General features: G+C 39.3%; 2 protein-coding genes across 2 annotated transcripts in view; one reads left to right on the top strand and one right to left on the bottom strand.

Moving 5' to 3' along the window:
• Window positions 1-4,019: 4,019 nt before the first annotated feature.
• Window positions 4,020-8,845, bottom strand: LOC118774909 (serpin H1-like). Its single transcript, XM_036524500.1, has 5 exons — window positions 8,670-8,845; window positions 6,191-6,799; window positions 5,917-6,015; window positions 5,504-5,736; window positions 4,020-5,124 (listed from the first exon to the last, which is right to left on the bottom strand). The coding sequence occupies exons 2-5, from the start codon at window positions 6,771-6,773 to the stop codon at window positions 4,822-4,824; spliced, it is 1,218 nt and encodes a 405-aa protein (XP_036380393.1). The 5' UTR covers window positions 6,774-6,799; window positions 8,670-8,845; the 3' UTR covers window positions 4,020-4,821.
• A 7,837-nt stretch (window positions 8,846-16,682) lies between these two features.
• The window catches only part of LOC118774828 (glycerophosphodiester phosphodiesterase domain-containing protein 5-like), a 44,335-nt gene continuing 39,758 nt past the window's right edge, over window positions 16,683-21,259 (top strand). The window contains exon 1 of the mRNA XM_036524365.1: window positions 16,683-17,081. The gene's annotated coding sequence lies outside the window, so the exon portion shown is untranslated. The remainder of the gene's footprint in view (window positions 17,082-21,259) is intronic.

Genomic DNA, 21,259 nt, shown 5'->3' with positions numbered 1-21,259 from the left:
TTTTCAGTGATTAGTTTTCAGTTTCTGACCTGTTTTGACATATTTTGAACTTTTTGAGTGCACTTGCCAATGTAAGCGGTCTCTAAAGAACTGGAACCAAAGCATCATCATGGAAAATATTACGTCAGTTATCTCATGTACATCTGTTGTCCGTGCTGGTTTATAGTGGTGGGAGTGGGAATGAGGATGGAGTACAAAACGTGATGCTTTCACTGGCTCTGAAAGAGATCAGTCTCCTTTGTGGGTGGAGTTAAGAGCAGGTATGGGTGAGGAGGGGGCTGAGAGGAGCAGAAGAGTGCCTTGGAGACTAGACAACATATCAGAACACATTTGCTCCATGACAGCGAATAAGACGTCATCACACACTGATCCTCATGTCTCCTATAAAACTAATGCCCAGAGTCAATCTACCACAAGGTGCTTTGTCCTACTGAGCAGCAAAAATGTTACTATTTTCAATACTTAGAGAACATCAAGAGATTGGCAATTGCGCAAAGGAACAAAATTTCCTTAAATAACCCTTAAATTTATTGCTCCAACCTAGTGACAAAGTATTTCACACTTATGTTGACTTTTGCACAACATTTGTAGGGGTTACATGTATGGAATTTAATTAAAAGTAAATGTATATATTTATTGAATGGGCTTTGATAGATCTCTATTCTTTATACATAACTAGAATGCAAAGATGGTAAGAAAGCTGGACCGATTATGTAGAAATAAAAAAAAAAAAACTGAAGATGTATGTATTGTATTGTGTGTCTTATTTTTGTGTGCATGTGTGGAACTGTAGTCATACTTTTGAGAGTACAGCAGAGGTTTTCTATGCAGTAAATCTCCCTACATAATACACAGGTGCAGATATTACATATGTTTCTTTTTGAGTGGCCCTTGAAACAGGCCATGATGCACTGCATGTCTAATGGAAAAATAGTGTATAATAAATAATGTCAATCAATAATATGACTTTACAACTTCTACTGTATCAAGTATATAGACATCAAGCTCACTGGGCAGGACCAACAATATAGAAATAATGTTTCATTATTCAGAATAAATCACTTAATTAGTATATCAGACTAAATTAAAAAAGGCTCAATGTGCAACTAACTGCCATATTTCAATTCTAGAATATTATAAGCTTGTATATTTAATATTCCATAAATACAGCCCAGAATAAATATTTTATTGCAATAAACTGTGGACCCATGGTTATAATTGAATACAATTGACATACATTTTACAAAATTGAGAAATTTACATTTGGGATATTGTTTATCTCTGCCATCTCTGCAGCCTTTTTATGTATTATTTTTTTATTTACCAGATAATGCGTTTTTTTAAAGCCTAAAATACAGTATTTACTGTAGTACTTAGTATTTACAGTATTCCTGTTGATTTTGCACTGCACTACTAGGCATTCAAGTTTTTGCACAGCTGCTTAATATGTTTCACCAGAAGATGGCGCTAAGATCAAGTACTCTGTTTTTGTCTTTGGTTCGTTTCAGAGAGAACATGAACTCAGCTAAGTTTTCCCCATTAATTTCACATGTCAAGACATCGTGAAAGGGTCTTCCCAATTAATTTAGTTATCCCATACTCTGCTTGTACTGCTTGTAGTTAATGCAAGGTCTCTGATGTGATAAAGGGTGGGGAAGGGCAGAAATAAAGTAATATGGTCATTGTGATTGGACCGTGGGAAAGAGATATGTCCCTGTCATAGCTAAGAAATGGCCTGTTGCTGATCCATTATGACATAGTTTCCCAAACTGAAATAGACCTGTTCAGTCCAGACTGAGAAGACAGTATTCTATGCGATGCATCTGCAAAGAAAATAGCGCCAGGGAATCAATTCGTGCAGAGTGATTCAGAATGAGGTGAAGCAGAGGAGAGTACAGGTGTTTTGTGTTTTGAACAACTGAAGATTGTCAATGCTTGCCCAGAGGACAGACAATTTTTGTGACCAATTGTATGAGAGGTAATGTGTCCTAAACATAATGACCTTGAAATATTTTTCTCTCACTCTATCAACTCAAAATTCATGTGCACATTCTCAACGGATATGCAGGCTCCTCAAGAAAACCATTTGTACCACACAACAAAATATTTCCACTGGAGCATGATTTTATATGGCCACATTAAACATCCTAAAGTGGCTGTAGTGTATCACTTGGTCAATTTCATGAAAACTTTCACCTTCAATACCCCGTCCTCAGTCCATCTATGAACCTTTTGGCTTACTTATAGCCCAGATGCTGATTTAATAATTTAACAGACTGAGGAACAAAAGAGTTCCTCAGTCTCTTGAGTCAACCCTGTGGCAGTCTGAATCTTCTGTAGTCTGAATCTCCAGCCATAGCCTAGTCCTAGCCTGCTTAGCTTGTATGTATGTATGTAAGTGCAGAATTGCCGTTGTCATGTAGTCTGGGAAATCTGTAACAGGCCTGCATGAGATTGTGGTGGTTTTTCTGACTCACAGTTGGGAAGCCTATCAGCCAATATCTGTCTGGAGCAGGCATTATCACATGTTACAATCACATATATGCAGATCTGACAGCTGAAAAAGAGGATAATGTATGCGTATATATGTTGCTTAATTACACTGTATGTGTTGAGAGGCTTATAGTTCAGTTGATGTGGGAGCTCTTTGAGGGTGCTGTGTGATGTTTAAATGGTAATCTAAGCATACTTAATTGCAAGCACTTAAATAAATATTCAGCCATATTAACAGTTAATTTGTAAAAAATAAATTTATGCAGTACAAGTCCATTTGGATAAATACAATGGCAAATTTTAAACAAATATTTTTCAAATACAGGAGAGGTCTTGGCAATGGGCTGCATACAGAATACAAGAATGAAAAAATGCAGGATTTAGTCTTTGTCAGATAGGATATTTAGACATATTCCAAAGCTGGCAGGCATCAACATAAGAAAGGGAAGTAACAATGTTAAATAATATAACTCATGTAATAATTTAATGTAACAGTATGCTTTGTCAGCCTTTTGTTTACTTGATCATAAAGTTGTGCTTACTGTGTATATTTGTATATCAGCATTTCCCATGCAGCTGCAGCAAAGCTTTCCAGAAATATCTTTCTACTGACACAGTATATTTACTATTCTCACTTTGTTTAATTTCCATGTAAACACAGGACTCCAGCATGCCATTCTGCATTATTTACATCACCATTTTCCCATTGGTCTTGGTGTGCGAATGGTTTCATGACAAGTCAGCATGGAACTTCAAAGATGTGAACATGCCATGTCTGTAGCGGATCTCCACTAGCGAATCAAACCTCATTCCATCGCTGGAATTTTCAGCTTCCAATGAGGTGGAAAATCCCACTGGCCCCTAACGCTTGACCTCACAAACCAACCAGACTAGAGAGATTATGATGCAGCTGTGCCAGTCCCTCCCTTATATGCTGGTGAATGCAATGTGGTAAGTTGATTAAATGTATGCAAGACCTGGGCTACAACACTAGTGGTGCAGTGTGAGCAGCACTTGGGTTTTCTTTACCATTAAATCATACAAGTAACACTAATCATGTTCTGTTCGTATTTGTAATTTCACCCTAAAGAGGCCAGCAGATCCAGCTAAGGCACTTTGAATAACATCCATGGCTATAAAACAAACGACGCCTACTTCTTTCAGAAAAAAAAAATTCTAAATTAAGGTTTTACAATGACTTTATACAGCATCATAGTATGGTGAAATACTACTGAGAAGAGACTGTGATGGGGAAATGACTCCACAATTCAGATATCACAGTTGCTGACCACTTGCATTGGAATAGAACTATTATTAAGACTATTAATATGAATGCTATTAGAATATCATGCTCAAATGGTTTAATGGAGTGGGTGGTCTTCAAGTGTAACCTCTTCACATAAAAATTAAGCCTGAATAAAAACAGACAACACATTTTCTGTTTCAATTTTATTGAAAATAAAAAAGACAAACAAATGTAACAATCTCACATTATTACATCATTCCAAAAGAGGTTTTGTGGTGAAAAACAACATACCACCAACATGGCACAACCTAACACAGCATAGACACCCTGGAACTCAAACTGAGCAAAACGCTACAGTCAGACATTGCCTCTCACTCCTAGGTTAGCTAGTGCAGAGAAGCTGTTTCAGTGCAGATGGCTGACGAGCAAAAAAAAAAAATTGAAGTGTAACCGCTGGAAGCCTGAGAAGAATGTATGCAGTGGGATTCAATGTGGGAATGCATATTAGTGCTGAATAAGCTTGCAAAACATGTGCAAAAAGAGATTTTACCTTAAACATTGAAGACATCCTAAGATCCCATGCTTAAACCACAGATTCCGTTTAGGAGAGGCTACAGTGGGTGCTCAGTAAAAAGTGGCCAAATCTATAAATACGAACAACCCCCCTGAGGTGAATGAAGGCAAAAATCTGAGAAATCACACTTAATATAAGCATGTTGTCAGTCGTGCAATCTGTCAATGGTCTTTTTATAACTAGTGGTGGAATACGGTTGGGCTACTGCCAAGTGACACTTTTTTATTGTGGAATTAGACAAGGTCTGGGACCACAAACCTTCTGATACATGTGAAAGCAGAAGACAAACCATACTACTGTAGATACTTAAGGGTCAGCATAAGCTGCCCTTCTGAAATGCATATCTGGAACAGTAGACCCACGTGTCAGTCCACATTTCATCTAATGGAATGTGCTCACAATGTAACAGACATACTCTTTGCATGGTCATGTGCAGAACAGTTGTGCACACGTACTTACACACACCCATACACACACACAAACAAACCACTTAAGAACTGAGCTGGGATTATAACTCGTCTCTCATCTTGTCACCTTTGGGCCGGACCAGCCTGCCAATGAAGAGAATGGAGTTGGTCTTGTTGTCCTTCACGAGGAAAATGAAGGGATGGTCTGCGTAGAACAGCTTGGGGTTCTTCAGCTTGTCTGTGCCAAAGATGCTGGTGTCCATGGGGTTGCCTTCGGTGTCCCACTCCATGGCAGAGGCATGGAAGACGTTGGCCAGGTACAGGTCCTTTTTGCCGGACATGTTGGACAGGTCAGCCTTGCTTTTGTCCACAGCTTCAGTCAGGCCAAGCTCCCCAAGGTGTTTCTACAAGAAAACAGTATGGAGCTCAATATTTTCCCGAACCAAGGGAATAACCCACTGCAGATGTAGTCAGTAATGTTCTGCATGCAGCGTTATTGTGACTTCATTAGACACACTTCTGTATTTGCTTTGTAAGTCACTCTAGGTAAGAGTGTCTGCTAAATGGCACTCTAAACTAGGGTAAATGTGCATTTCTATGGAATATTTTAATGATTATTGTCATCAAAATGATCAAATATACCTGATGTACCCTGCAAAATATGATTTTAATTCCTTTTTCCTTGTAAGGAACATGTATGCAACATCATACCCATTTTACTAGTTTACTTTTCACACAGCAGATGGGACTCTCCAGTACATGGGTTTGCAAGAGGGTGGGTACCTGGAGGTTGTGGCTGACTTCCATGCTGACTTTGGGCAGAGAGACGGCCACAGCCCTGTCCTCCAGCTTGCTCAGCCAGGTGTCCAGCTGTGCTCGAGTCATCAGCTTCTCCAGCCTCTCCAGAGACTCCACATGGTAGGGCAAGATGAAGATCATGCTGGACATCTTGTGGGCCAGAGGCATGCTCAGCACATACAGGCTGTTCTTGGTGTCCTCATAGTAACCGTAGACGCCTGTAGAAACAACCTGCATTCAGTGCAATCATTCTCATATCTTACAGTCCTTATCTGAGATGAGAAAAATGCTGGCAGTTTGAAACAGGTTTGTTCTTGACCTTCATTTACATGGGTAATCAAAACCCAATACTTGTGGAATGTTTCCAAACATCACGGTTTTGTGATTAAGTAACTCACCAGTGCGGTGCATCATCTGAACAGACACCGTGTAGGAGCTAGACACGAGGAAGCCACGGTTGTCCACCATCTTGTGATGAAACTGCTCATTCCAGTGCGCTGTTCAGAGGAGTCAAAGTGGCATTTGATGGTGAATGAAAAATCACAGAGTGATGTGCAGGTCTTCCATTTGTCTCCAGTTAACTTGATGTTAACACACATTCAAAGACAGAGAACATGCAAAATGTTTCTTGTCCCAAAGTTACACAAGAATTTAAGAAAGGAATCTACTCACGTTTGAAGAACATGGCGTTAACGATCATGGCTCCATCAGTCTTCTCCACATCCTTGGTGACCTCTGGAAGCTTGCCATCAGTAGTCTTGGACGCCCACTCGTTGATGGACTTAAGGGCGCTCCGCTTGTCCCGGAAGTTGATCTTGGAGTGCTCATAGTTGTAATGCTTCTTGCTGTTCTTGACAAAATCGTCTGCGAAGTTGACGGAGCTGGGGCCGTAGAGACGGTTGCTAATCTTCCAGGTGACATTGCGGGCTGTGGAGTTGCTCACCTCGGTCAGGAGCTCGGCCAGGCCCGCATGGAGGTGCTCATCCTTCACCTTGTCAGCGCTAAGGACCATTTTGACCTGCGAGGCAGTGGACGACTTACCCCCAAGGGCCACCAAGCCCAGGGAAGAGGCCACCACCACCGGGGAGATGAGGATGTTCTCTAGGTTCTTCTCCTTGGCCATGTTGTGGTAGAGGTTAAAGGCCAGGCTGGCGCTGTTATCAGCCATGCTGGTGGCATGGTTGCTGAGCTTCTTGTCCCCATTGGTGGTGGCGGCAACCAGCAGGCACAGTGCTACCAAGTTAGTCAGCCACATGGTTTCGGTGCTGTAGTAATGCAGACCTGAAGGAAAACAACAGACCACGTATGAAGTATTTTGTTGCAAATTACCTCCATTTTGTGATTGTATTTTTTTACAACACAGAGACGGTCACAATGTATTGTGTCCTACAGACAAGCTAAGAGATGAAAAAACACACATCTCTATATTCAGCTGTTTTGGAAAATGTCCAGAATACATAAAGTAAATATAGTCCTAAGTTTATGTAGAATGCACACGCAGATTCAAGGGTTTTGCTGGATAGTTTCCAAGTAGAGGTTGAGGCAGATTTTTATGGAGCAGCCACGTCAGCTTCTGTAGCACAGATGAACCAAAACAGAAGCCAACACATCAGCACAAAAGGGCTCTTATAAGTTATCCTTGCTCTCTTGAGCAGAGCTGCAGTTTACTTACAGCTTGCTCTAAATGAGAGCATGCCTATTGAAACCAAACAAAAGGCAGGATCCTTTGGGGGTCAGTGCACACCCTGAGAGAAATGAAAGACTGATGCACCTGGTATTACAGACCTGTGGTACTGTATTCTCTCAGACTACACACATTCAATGAAATTTCTGAAAGAACTTGTAGCCCCAGCACTTTCCATTGCGATTCATGAAAAAGTAGGTTGCTGAGATTCAGCCGCATTGATGTACAATTTTAACTGTATTTTAACTGCCATTCCACAACCTATTAAATCAATGGACTTTCAATGGGATTCCTTCTTTCTCTGCTAAATTCAAATGAGACGTGGCATTACCAGAGGCGGTACAGTGGTCTGGGACATGTAGAAACAGGAAAACTCTGAACCACAGCCCACATTTCCAAACAAAGGGAAAATATGTGGCCTGAGGCCCACAATATACCTACTGCTCAGATTACTTAAGGGTTCATCTTTTACATTAACCATTAAAGTATGAATACAATAGGCATATATAGCAATAGATATTTAGGGTCACTTTATTTATATTAACATTTTATACTGTCAGGTCTCTCATTCTGACAGATATGCATATTCACCTTTGAACAAATGGCAAGAGCCTTTCATAAACGTGTTGTAAAGAGATAATTTACTTATTTCTCAACCAATGTAGTGGTCTATGGGGAAGAGATGTGATTCTGATCTTATGCCCACTGATGTCATATTAATGCCACAGACACACACATACACAGAGACATAGAGAAATCCCATTCGCCAGAGGTATATGGAACAACTAAACTTTTGTCCAATCAGCACTGCCACAGTGGAGCAGCATCCAAATTCCAGGGAGCATGGGGGTTAGGAAGATCTGATTTCAGTCACTTCCCACCACTCCCTAAACCAATAATAAAGCTGTTGTACAGAAGCCATGAAACATTCAATTCCACTTTGAAATAAGTGCATCGATTTCGACTTTTTTACTGTAGGAAGGCACATTCTATTTCCTACAGGCCACAAATAAAAACACTCATAGAACACATAAGAGTTGAACGCACAGACAACACGCGTGCATGCTGTAATTGGGACCGTTATCCAACACTGAGCATGTCAGATAACAAGTATGCTATTCAGAAAGGAGATTTACTACATACTTTGCAGTTTTAATACATAACACACAATGAGAGCAGTTGAAACGAATGAATCATGAGACCTCAGAAAAAACACTCCGTTTGGATGTGCAATTGATAAAGAACTGTATACTTTAACTTGTCATCACAATCACATTGTAGCTACAGATATCTAAAGGTGGAAGAAACTGCATTTTGTGTTTCGCTGCTGCTGTTCTGAAGTACAAAGCACTATTCCCAGCAGTGCATTAGTTGAAAAGAAATTCCAACCAAAATGGTGGTTCTCCACATCTCTCTTCACTGGTGACTCATGCACAGCTACCCTGTCTGCTCCACAGTCACTCTTACCTTACTGGGCTTTCCCGACTGCCTTCACAAAGTTGTCTGTCCTGTTAACTTCCAGACAGACAGATCCCTCAGCAGGCCTATATACTGCAGAAAAGAAACTTCTGGAAGTTGGGAAAGGAGTATTTAAATGAGGAATTCCTGACTCTCAGCAAGCAGAGAGCTGAGACCTCCCACAGTATCCAGTTGCCACTGTGGTGTGAACTGAGCTCTCCTCAAGGTCCTAGAGCCCATACTAATGGACCCACACCCCTCACTTCTGCTTGTGCACCCAGTTCTGACAAAGTCCTGTCTGCTTATAAGAATAAGAATAAGAATAAGAATAATTTAACAGCCCTCTACAAAACACTCAAAGCACTTTTCAAGGCAACTCAAACAACATCAGACTTTCAAAACAGCATACAAAAAAGCTAATAAACTAAGCAATACGAAATTATGAGTTATAAGAGATCAATCATAAATAAATTCAATATAGAAGCAAAATCTGAAAAAAAATCCAAGCAACAACCAATAAATAAGAACATCAAAGTAAAAGGAAATTCTAAAATTGTGAATTGAAACAATAAGATAAGAACATCTTCACATTAATAAGTAAATGTACTCTAGTTCAACTCATTTTATTTCCACTATTGGATGAGACTTTTGTCTATTTGCAAAACAATTGTATCTCTGTTCAGGCTTAAGACTTGAAGTTGTGCTTGTTTTAACTGTAGCAGACAGCTTGTGGCACTAAAATAGATTTCAGTTCAAATGCTCACTTGGCATTTATACCAAGGGAATCATTTGCTAAAGAAAGATTTGTAACCCTGGGAGTCAAACTGGAAAGATTTTTTTCAGAAGATTCTCGTGAGACTTTCAGGGCTTTCCTCCCCTCCCCACCCTCTCCTGTTCCCATCATAGTGCCACGTCAAAGACGGAACCATCTGACTTCAGGCCAGCGTAGCAGATTCCAAAGGGAGGGGGGATAATGGATTGATGGGGGAGTTGATGGCCACTGCCTTAAACTAATAAAATCATTGACCAAACCTGGTCCTTCTTATTCTCCTTTATCTACATTATTAAATGACAAAACGTTTACATGCAGTCTCATTCAGTTTATTTAATTCATATATCTTAAATTTCCATTAATCTCTTGTGGCTGGTAGAAAAATCTATTTTACTTTAACTTTAACTTGTTTATAAGCAAAATGTCCAATGTCCAATATCCAATGTAGTATGCACAAATCAGTTTTTACATCAAAATAAACTGGAATTTGCAAAATGTTTCAACAGGACATAGGAGCAGGTGACAGAGGATTTTAAAGTGAATGTCAAACATGAGACAGTAGTTTATACAGTGAATGTCAAATGCACGAGACAGACAGTATGTTTTTGTAAATATCCTGAGAATCCCAACCAGTTTTTCAAGGCGCATGGATTAACATCTGGACTGGTTTCACAATCTTAATCGGATTTTCAGCCAATTTATTCCATGAATTATTGCTGAGATTCCATTTAATTTCACGGATTTTCCATATTTGAACACTGTCTTACACATTCATGAGATTCTCTTTTACAATATGCAAGACATGAAAGGCAGCAGAATAACTGCCACACGAGTTAAAAAGCTGTTCACTGACTGATTGCTTTACCTTCATTTGGTTAGTGAACCAAAGCCTACTTTTGTTGGCTGTGGTGTCTTACCCCCTGAGGTAAATACAAACCACACATGTGAGTAGAGGGTCATTTCAATGTTCCACTCCCACTCTCCCAGTTTAATACCAAGAAAAGCAGGGCCCAGGGCTGAATTTGCAGTAATGTTACGGTACACAGCTACATTCACTGTTTGCTCCTGAAGGCTATTACTGAGAGTGGGCCAGCAGGGACACACTAGCTAAATGAATACCTTTAAACCTTTAGATAAAAACAGGCCTTTTGCACCAAGTAATGGAAAAAGTCTCCCTGCTTTACTCACTATGAGACAGGACTTTAGACAGCACAGACGCACATGCTTCATTTAACTTGCGTGACATGGCCACTTTCTCACTGATCAGCTGCTTCATGCAACAGTACTTATATGGATGCCGTGGAGAGAAAACACTTTTGCAGAAATGAAGACCACATCAAACACATTCTTATCAGCTGGATTCTGAATGTCTTCTATGTGTAAAACCTCCATGAGTGCTGAAAGGGTTAATATGAAGACCTGCAAACATGAGGCTCGCCAGGGAAAACACTCCTGTTCTCTTGCAGGGCTGCATTCATTATCACACATCCAACCAATCAATCTTCTCAGGTTTAATGTAGCACACAAATATGGACATTATATATGGGTATTTTGATTCTTTCATGACTTATCAGCGTTAACCATTTACAAAGAGTTCTTGATTTTTACTTTATTTTTTTCTCTCATATGATGGTTAGTTAGAGGGTGATGCACAATAAAATAGAGCATAATTACATAATTATATAATTCGCTTGGTGTTTCTGGTGCAATTAAGTTGCCATTACCAAACACGGCATTGTGCTTATGTCTTAAGTCAAGAGGAGAATGGCTGAACAGGATGCATTTCCTGCAACATGTATCCTATTTCCGGTCTTAGGTCCTCAGTCCAAAACCATAAATAACATGTTGCACTGGGAGGAGTCTTGCTCTAAATTATTTGCACTATTGATGTGTCTTTAGCATAGTGCGCGTTTCATGTCTTTGAAGCAATATTTCCTATGGAAAGACATTTTGATCTAGGGGCTTAAGTTAAAAAATATTTTTGGCGACTTTGAAGAATCGAAAATATATGATAACTTTTGCCACTGCATAATTCCGTTTGTGTTATATTATAGTTTTTATGTCCTAACTATTATTCTAAAATGTGGAAAATAGTAAAAATAAAGAAAGTGTGTCCAAACTTTTTACTGGCATTGTATTATTTTCTTAAGTTTTGTTATTTGGTCCTGTCTTCATTTTTGCGCCATGATTTAATAAATGGATGAAGGAGAGAGAAGGATGAGATCTGAGGAAGAAGGTTAACACCTACACGCTGTCAGCGACTTTGACATGACAAGTAACTTGTATGTTCTACATTTCACCACTAGAGGGTACCAGATGCCACAAAATATTGCAAAAACGTCATGTCATTGAAGATCATTATAAAAGCCCACTAATAGAAACCAGTGATATGAAGTTTTTATCATACAGCTTCAACCTCCAGTTTCTACTGTACTTGCTCATTGTCACTTAAGAGGTACACCATAGGGCCATCAGTCATTTGAAATGTTGGAAAAAGTGAAATCAGAAGGGGGTGTTGTTTCTAGGCAGTCTCGAAAATGACATATGCAGTATGCTAGCACAGGAGGTCTGGCTTATATCTTGAAGGCGAAATCTCCAATTTTCTTGGATTTCTTACCCCTGTGTTATTTCTGGTCTACGACTTATGATCATTATCTCATTACCAAAAGACCTATTCCTGGTGTGGTCCAGTTTGATTTATCACTGGTGTTATGGAAACTGCTGCTAATTGGGCCTTCTGTTACACAAGATTGAGTTGCCCACTTACAGCTGTAGGGCCACAGCTGGTTGTTTACACTCTGAGTAACAGAAGACTAATTTCTGTTCTAGATGAAAAGGTGTTTGAAATGCAAATGGGCCCATCTGAACACATTATTTCGTGGTGCTATTGACACCAATGCATTAGAAACTGTATTAAGTGTAAGGAGCAATATAGCCATCCAAACCAGCTTTGCCATAATTCAAATGGTGGAGTTTGTGAAAGAGGCTCAGTTCCATCATTCCCTTATTATACTAAGAAAAGCAATCAATTCAAAATTCACACTGCTGAATACACAGCTGCATTGTCTGTTCTTTTGAGATGAAGAACTTTTTTTCTTATCCTTTTCATTTCTATAACCCTTGTTCCTGATGTTCTGTCATGACTGCCTTGCCTCGAATAAGAGCATCTGCCAAATGAATGTGAAAAGTGCAAAACATTCTGAGCATGTGTAGTATTTGTAATAAAACATTTATGCTATCCAGCTGTGTTTTTGGATCACTTATCCAATTAGAGGACCCCCCCCCCCCCCATGTGTCTTTAAACGATGTTAAGTCAATGCTGTGACGCAGTGAATTACTATTTACACTCATAATCAGGATCACAGCAATCATTTATCTTTCTGAAGCATCGAATGACTTTTTTGTGTTTCTTCATTGAATATTGGATGAGTACACACACACACACAGATGAGGGAACATACATGTATATAAACACTGCTGCATCTACCTCTGTTGTATCAACAATCATACATATCCCTTTACACAAACTGAGTGTTAAGTGATGAGCTGCCATATAATACACCAGTACCAGTCACAAATGGTCTGGACTGACCTTTGGTGATGCATTTCATCCCTTTCACCGTGTCTGCAGAGAGCTAAATTGAACACTTCTGAACTGAATTCTGGACTGAAAATTCATGCCATTTTCATGCCTCCAAGATGTCACAAGGCCTGCCAAGGAGTAGCTCTGATGAGTTCAGACACCAGTGAGTGACTCACCGCTTCCGTCTCTACACAGGCATCGCTGTGCGGTCATCTTAGGAGGGCGTGCTTCATTTCACGTTAATTTGACGTATGCGCTAATGCAAAGCTTGCAATTACAGAGGTTTTAATTGGCCCTGTTGTCTATTATGGGAAATGTCACCCTTTGCCCTTTTTCAGCTGTATTCTGTTGGAAGCAACTGGTTTACATTCTTCTGCCATTCTGATGTTCGCATCAGAGCTGTGCTAGGGTTTTTAAAGTGCTGTAATGAATGCTGGCAATTAAAGTTTAACACACCTAGTTAAGTAATAGCTTTGATCTGCAACTGATTTAAAAATAGATTGAAACTCCTACATAATTACTGATTATAATTTATTTTCTCATCTTATCTTGGGTGACTTACACATCTTACGTTTACTTTTCCAGGTTATTCATTTACACAGTTAAACATTAACTGAAGCAATTCAGGTTTCATATGTTGCTTCAAGCATATGACAGTTGTCATATGTTTCGTCCTAGAACCTGTAACCATATGGTTACAAATCTTCAACCACAAAAATTACACAATTAAATACATTTAAAAATACATTACAAGCCAAATATGGAGAAAATCAGGTAGAATGGGCTGTAATTATTGTTCATCCATAATATACAAAATATAGAATCACCCTATATCTGACACATTATTTTTTGTATCACTCCATTTAGTACTTGGTTATTTGTACTTTATTTAAGACAAACGTCAGCCAGTCTCTGCTCTTGCTGTCAGTCTTTTCTGGGTGAGAATAGCAAATCTTTCAAGGACTAATATTAAAGGAAATAAACATTAAGGTGACTGGTCTTTTGGAAGATACTTTCGTGTTGGTTCAGGGAGATGCTCCATCAATAGAACTAAGGACCCTGACGAATCCAAGTTATCCTGAGTCATTCACTCACAGCCAGTGTTTGATGAGAGTCAAGCATCTAAAGCTTCTAAAGGCACTGTTTGTTTAAATTTAGAAGGATAGTATAATCTGATTCCATCTTTTCATAAGTGACCATTTCACTTGGCAAACAACTATTCTACTATTCTATGATTCTATGAAAAACAGCACATATTACTTCCTCATAGGTTATGAAGCATTTTCCACTTCGAAAACTTAGATCAACAATGCGGAATCTATGACATACAGATCATCAAAATTTCCATATGACTTCACTCAGCTTTATTTTACTAGCCAAGGATATGATTCATCCATCACTTAACAGTGCAAAATATTTGAGTTAATGATCACTGCACTGGATAAAATATGTATTCGTAGATGATCAAATCCATTACTTGGAAAGTTAATGTATCTGCTACCTATCATTTCAATAGTGTGCATGATTAACCCAATGTGCGTTGTGTTACTGTTAGAAGAAATGCCAATATACCAATAAACTCATTCATTGATTGAGAGACAAATCTCCTGATTGTTTACTTTGACAGGGCAAGGCTAAGCAGCAGATCAATATTATATTCCCTGGCTCTGATTCCCCTGCTGGAAACCTGAGAGTTAAGTTGAAGGTATACTGTAGCTAGTCCTCTGCCAGGCTCTGCTAGATTAGAATATGGCGCATTTAGCTCTCATGACGCATTTAGCTCTCAAGCCCACAGTAATCTCTGACAGTCAGCCCTGGAATAGCACTACACAGTTATATCAGACAGGCAAAATGCTTGGAGCCTTTTTCATAAAGATTATGGGCATTCATGACATTGCTCTCAGGTCTGTACTTAAGAGCTGTGACATATCATATTGTTACATACATGTATGAAGACTTATACTAATACCTTACTCATAAGTAGCTCACAATGCAAATAGTAATAATTTGCCAAGGCAGAGAAAAGAAGTGAATAAAATTATCATTTTGTTTAGTTTTGCCATTGCATGTTTGCTCAGCGGAGTACTTTATCTAAACAATATTTTAAGGTTTCGATATTGCATATGTTGGATTTTAACATTAAGATATGCTAAAGCAAAATTCTCAGTTTAGCCATCTGCATTCTTGTCCTCCTCCGGCTTTTTTCCCTAAACCATCAGATTCCAATTCTCTTGTTGTACCCTTGTTGTTGGCAAAAAAGAAAGTGTTTACAAAAAGGCTGAGAAGTGTACCCTTCATCTTAATCACATCTTTCATCTACCACTACGATTTACCACTACTTACCACTCTCAGTTTCATCCAACAGAATGCATTTACATGGTGTGTTTGATCAGTTTAAAATGGCTTTTAGTTTTCAGTGCTGCTGCTCATCAAGTTTATGACCCTGATCTCCATTCGGTTGCCATTGTTGTTTATCATTATGTTGCAAGTAGAATCTTGTATTGGTTGTGATTTCATTTAAGCAAATCTGAGGAATCCGGTCAGATCTGAGGTGATGGCAGACTGTGCACACCCGATAATTTGCCAGTAGTTTCAGTTGCCTCTTGCAGCTATCACCTTTCAGGTGCAAAAGGCAGCCTATTCAGCCTTGGAAAAAAAGGCCAAACATGGAAAGTGGTGTCAAATGTATATTGAGCGAACTTACAAAGAGTGATCGGTGAAAGCAGGAGTCATAGCATTCTGCTGTGCGGGAGCTGTTGGTTCATTGACAGGGGGTGATGATGTCACTGAGGGGTATGGGTTTTATTGCTCTGAGGCTTTGGTGCTAAACATGTCCTAATGTAATGTAAATACACAGCAATATTTAGCTAATCAGAGTAAAGAAAACATTAAAAAGCACACTGCAGCTCCACAAATGCTAGTACTTAACTGATAAGAACCACGATGAACTACATTGAAATGCATGTTTGAGATTGTATAATTGATTCATGATCTACCACAGCAGCTTGTGGTTTAGCAAGGGCATCTTTTTTGTGACATGTTAAGGCATGCAAATAAGTTGTGTTGTGCAATATACAAGGCTTTTTTTCAAGCACTACAATAGAGTTTGTGCTGTGTTACACGTGACTCCATGATACTCACTATGATACTAAAAGAGTCAAAGTCTGAATAGTCTAGTTCCAATAGAAATAAATGTGACTTCTGTGTGTGAGAAAACGAAATGGTCAATGCAGCAACTATAATTTTGAGCGTCAAAAACAATATTTTAACATTTCATATCCGCATGAATTGAGCATGGACAATAATTTGTGTACACAATTATTTTCTCAGTTATGAATCATCATTACTGATTTAAAACCATTTCGCTGAATACTATACAAGACCACATCTGGCGTTCAAAAATTTTGTATTGTTTGCTAATTCATTGTCATATCAAGAATAGGAATTTTGTACATATTTTGTACATATAATTTTGAACAACTATATACAGGTTGTGCGAACACCTTTACACATCAACATCTCTGAAATGCAAATTGAGTCAATAATAATTGTATTGCTTAACCTGAACGCGTGCCGTGTGCTCCGTCGCTTTATTCGCCCAATGCAAGCGGTAGGCGGGGAATAAAGACAGCAGCTCCGCCCGCAGTGTTTTCGGTTGGATTAGTCGCCCGTACGGCGGAGCGCTTAGGTACTTAACCTCTGATAAATCACATTCCTTGGAATTTTCATTAGAAATACAAAGAAACATGAAATAGCGCGGAACGCAGCCGTGGATACAAACAAATGACAAGATAGTTTGATAATGTTAGCCCAGAGCATTGCCGATGTAAACACTTACTTGGAAACCTAATGCAGCTAGACTACTTTTTGTCCTTTCGTTCTCTCACTGACTACTGCCAGTTGGCTAGCTAATCACAACTAATATTCACCTGAAGCGTACCGTTGACTGATAACGACGCCAGTATTGACTTTGTAAAGAGCTGTGGTTTTGTTGGGATTGCAAAGAAGATCGAAAGATTTCAGCTGCTCGGGAGACGATTTGCTCGGACAGAAACCGTTGTGGAAGGTGAGTTTTCATCCAACGCAGGTTTCAGGGCGACAGAACTTTTCGTGAATTATTCACGTCGCACCGTACTGCTGTCAAAACTAGCAAACGTCGGGAAGTTAACAAAAACAACTTATCACAAAGTAAGGTCATGTAACAGTGACGTTACAGCGAACTATTTTCATTATTGTTTTTGCTAGGTATTTAACTATCCCAGCTTACTTGCGCTAATATGATACATTGTTTCTGGTAGCTACCTGTGTGAGGAAATCAGACATCTAACTAGATATTTTGTCTCAATTTAGAATATTGTGGCGAGGTCGCTGAAGTGTGTCAGCTCCTTAGCTGGCGAGCTAACATTACCTGCACAGAGGTGGCTTTTAAATTAACAATGATATGTTTCCTTGTGGGTGCTACCTATCTTGTAATCGCCACGTTGCCATACATATAGAAGAAATGTTTTGGAGTGCCTGGACATTTGGGTTGTTTTAAATGGTGAAAAATTGCATTAAAACTCAGTAGGTAGGATGGTAACGTTACAGTTAGTCACTTATGGTTACGTCGATCTTTCCTGTCAACCTCGTGTTCGCTCATGAAACATTGAGCAGGCTATCTCTTTTCCCACCCAGGTGACTATGCTTGCCAAGATAACTGATTGTACAACAGAGAATTGCAACGCGTTCCACTGACATAAAAAGTGTTGCAATCGTAGACTGAGGTCAGCCAATATTTTCGTTGTTTACAGCATGACGCTGCCCCCAAAATGTTATTGATTAGTTTGCTTCGGCTGGAGAAGGGAACGGAGCAGGCGCGCCATCCCATAGTTTTGGATGCTTTGGCCCAAAGCGGTGTTACTCTCCACTGAAAAACAAAGGAGAGAAGACAACGGCTGTATAAAGTATGACATAATGAATGTTAACTACACTTGCCAACTAACTGCCAACAACGTTTTTCAGTTGCAAATACCTTTGAGGGGGCTTTAATAAAAGATAGACACACAGTCAATATCAGTAATACAGTTTTGCCGTGTGTCTCAATTTTATTTTTTGTGAGCATTCTTCCTTAGCACACTGCGTTTGTTACTTCGCTAATTTTTGACAGTGAAATTGGTCAAACAGATTGGATTTTCCGTAGGTTATTTACAGGCATTGGAAGAACAAACTATCCCCATGGCTCAGTCCCGCAATGATCCATGACCTCATTAGTTAGTGACCGAATACACAGATTTCTCCCTATAGTGGTGAGTTCTTTGAAGATTTTTATAAACCACAGGACTATGCACTCAAATGCATTTGTTATAGAGCATTTTTCTCTTTTAATGATTACAATTTTCTCAATTTTCAATGCCATTTGAAGAGAAAGCGAGGGAAGATTTTCACTTCTGAAGAAGGGTCACCACTATAAATGCTCAGTGCTGTGAGAAAGCATTTCCACATCTACCACCATCTGTATAGCAGGAGCTGGTTCTTTTTTTGATGATCGTTTTTTTGCGGACCTTGACTTTGATCTTTAAAGATTGTCAGGAGTCTTAAGGATTCTCGAGCAAAACAGCCCATTGAGTGTCTCAGGCTGTTGTGTGCAACATGGAATTTTCATCAATACAATAATGAAGTGCAAAAAGGACAAAAGCTGATTACAAATCTGTTAAACAAAAGTAAAAAGCTACAAATACACTTAGTGTCCATTATGCTGGAACACCTTCATTCCATATTAAACTGTGCACTAATATGCTTACTTTTATACGTCACCCAGACATGTATGCAGTCATAAGTTAGACATAATGGATAAAGGATGTTCCGGAAACCACAGATTCCCCTTTCTCATTGTATGGATAGCATCATGTGGATGTTAACCTTGGCATGGCCTTGCTGTATGCTTAGGCATCTACATTTTAGGCGTAGTTCATTGAATTTATTTCATTGAATTACATGTTGTTTGTATTTATTTAATTGGGAATTCAGTTTTAGGAATAAAGGTGAGATTCCTGAAATGGGACTCATGAAATTGGGTTTATGTAAATAGGTATTTAGTCATTCATTAGTACTCAGAACATGATGTTCATGAGATGTGGTATTTGAACTGTACTGGAAAGCAGTGGGCATAGCTCCCAGTACTCTGGTGAAGTGTGACTTCACCTCCTTAGAAACTGCATGACAACCACTCCTCCAGAGTTCCACCACCCCTGGCTTTCCGCATTCATTTCCCCAATACTAATGTCTTATTTTTATGATTATGGGGTGGTAAAAAGTGAAGCTTTATGCTAGGAAAAAAATATGCCATTACTAGAATTTTTCTTGCTGCAGAATACTACAGTGTTGCTCATATTAAATGATTCAGAGAACTTCAGATTCAGACAGCTGTGGTCCTATGCAAGCAAAGCAGAGGAGCCATTGTTACCATGAAGCAGCATCTGTGTTGATATGGTGGTTGCTAAGGGATTGCTCAGTCTCTTTACCCACGTTCTGCCAGTTCCACCTGTAATCAGTCTTAAGTCCACAAAGTCTGTTTCATGCTCTCACAGGAGCTCTGATATAAAGCCTGTTGTGAATCGAACATAGTTAAGAAAAGGTTCTTGTTCTTGCTGTAAATGACTGATTTTCACTTGCCTTCTGTGTATGTATTTTGTTTAAGACACTTAAACATGCAGTTTAAGAAATATGTAAGCAGGATGACTTTCATACAATGAGAAATGAGGAATGGCAGTAGTGTTAAGAGTCATCTTGAGCAGAGCAGATTTTTTCTGTATTAGCATAAGCGAGTGGGTGAGCTTTATTATCCTCAGTTATTGTCTGCTACATAGAATCTCATCTTGCCCCCTTGCTCTGCTCAGTAGTTTTTTGTTTTTGTTTTTGTGAAGTCTTTTATAAATTTCAGTGAGCTCTGCCACTGCATTTACCTCCAGCAGAGAGAGCATGATTGAACACCTGTGTCAATGCATATGGACTGGGCAAATTCAAATCAGGGTATCAGATGTACAGTGTAAGCCCTTCCTGAGCTACAATCCCCTTTTATTCCTGCATATCTGAACTTCAGAAGAAAGTGTGCCAGTGAGTATTTGCCATAGCTTAGTAAATGGCTCTGGACTTAATCCACAGGGTTTTCTTGACAGAAAGCTTTTAGATTTTTTTTTTAACAGAGGTGAGTAACTGTGGCATTGACTCACAAGTGTGGTCATAAACCATTAATATGTGCCTCACTGTGGAACAAACAGACAGGAAACTGAATGAAACTAGGGGTGTCTGCCAAAGGGTGTTCATTTTGTATTTGTATTACTGTAACTTGCTTGTGTGTCTTTGATGTGGATATCTAACAGCTGATAGATACCATAGAAATTGTAAATAACATTGCTTGATGAGACTTGTTGCTGTTTATAAAAGTGGCGGTCCCATGGATAGGGCATTGGGAAATACTGTAACTGTATTGAGGCATTTTGGTTCTCTCCTGTTTGGTGGTCCTTGGACTCAGATACTCAGAGGGAACTGATGAGCTTGGCTCTGAGTGCAGCCTGTGGACGTTTGTTACGTGTCAGTGATGCAATGTCAGTAAACAGAGAAGACCATGTTTACTGTACATGCATGCTAACATCCCATTAATATCTGCAATAAGAATTACACTTATGACATAGTCAGTAAATGGTGTGTTTTTAGATAGGAATGAAGGAGTCCATGGGTACATGAATGTCTTTTTTTAGCCTCGGCTGCTGGTGAAATTGAGAACATACAGATTTTCCTTTTTTTTATTGGGGTCAGGTGAGGTGCTTGGTTTCGAGACATTTGATCGCTTTAAGGCTGTACTACACTACAAAACCCAGTCTGCACACTGTGTCCCTCCCTCACTCTTCTGATCTTGGATCAGTGGTCAGCACACCACACCGTGTTCACTTGACCATCACTAATCTGAGAATATAGGAAACTGTACACTTCTGTCATCACTGGCAGTGATTATTTAATTTCATGCTTGGCCATCTAGAACTAAAGTAACTGGCTGCCAAGCCTTTAAGATGGTAGTCATTGGACAAATGTCTAATTGTTGGGTAAATATTTCTAGTGCTAGTCAGCAGTTGGTAACAAATAGTAAGCAGGAATTTCAACTGCCTTTGTGACTCATACCCATCGTTTTACTAATTTAAAATCTATCACCACTTCATGAAGCAGAATTTTGAAATAAACATGCCCATTTGGTAGCAAGCTAGCTTGTAT

Source organism: Megalops cyprinoides, chromosome 3 (assembly GCF_013368585.1).
Source record: "Megalops cyprinoides isolate fMegCyp1 chromosome 3, fMegCyp1.pri, whole genome shotgun sequence".
NCBI classification, from domain to species: domain Eukaryota; kingdom Metazoa; phylum Chordata; class Actinopteri; order Elopiformes; family Megalopidae; genus Megalops; species Megalops cyprinoides.
This window is presented reverse-complemented; position numbering and strand designations above follow the sequence as displayed.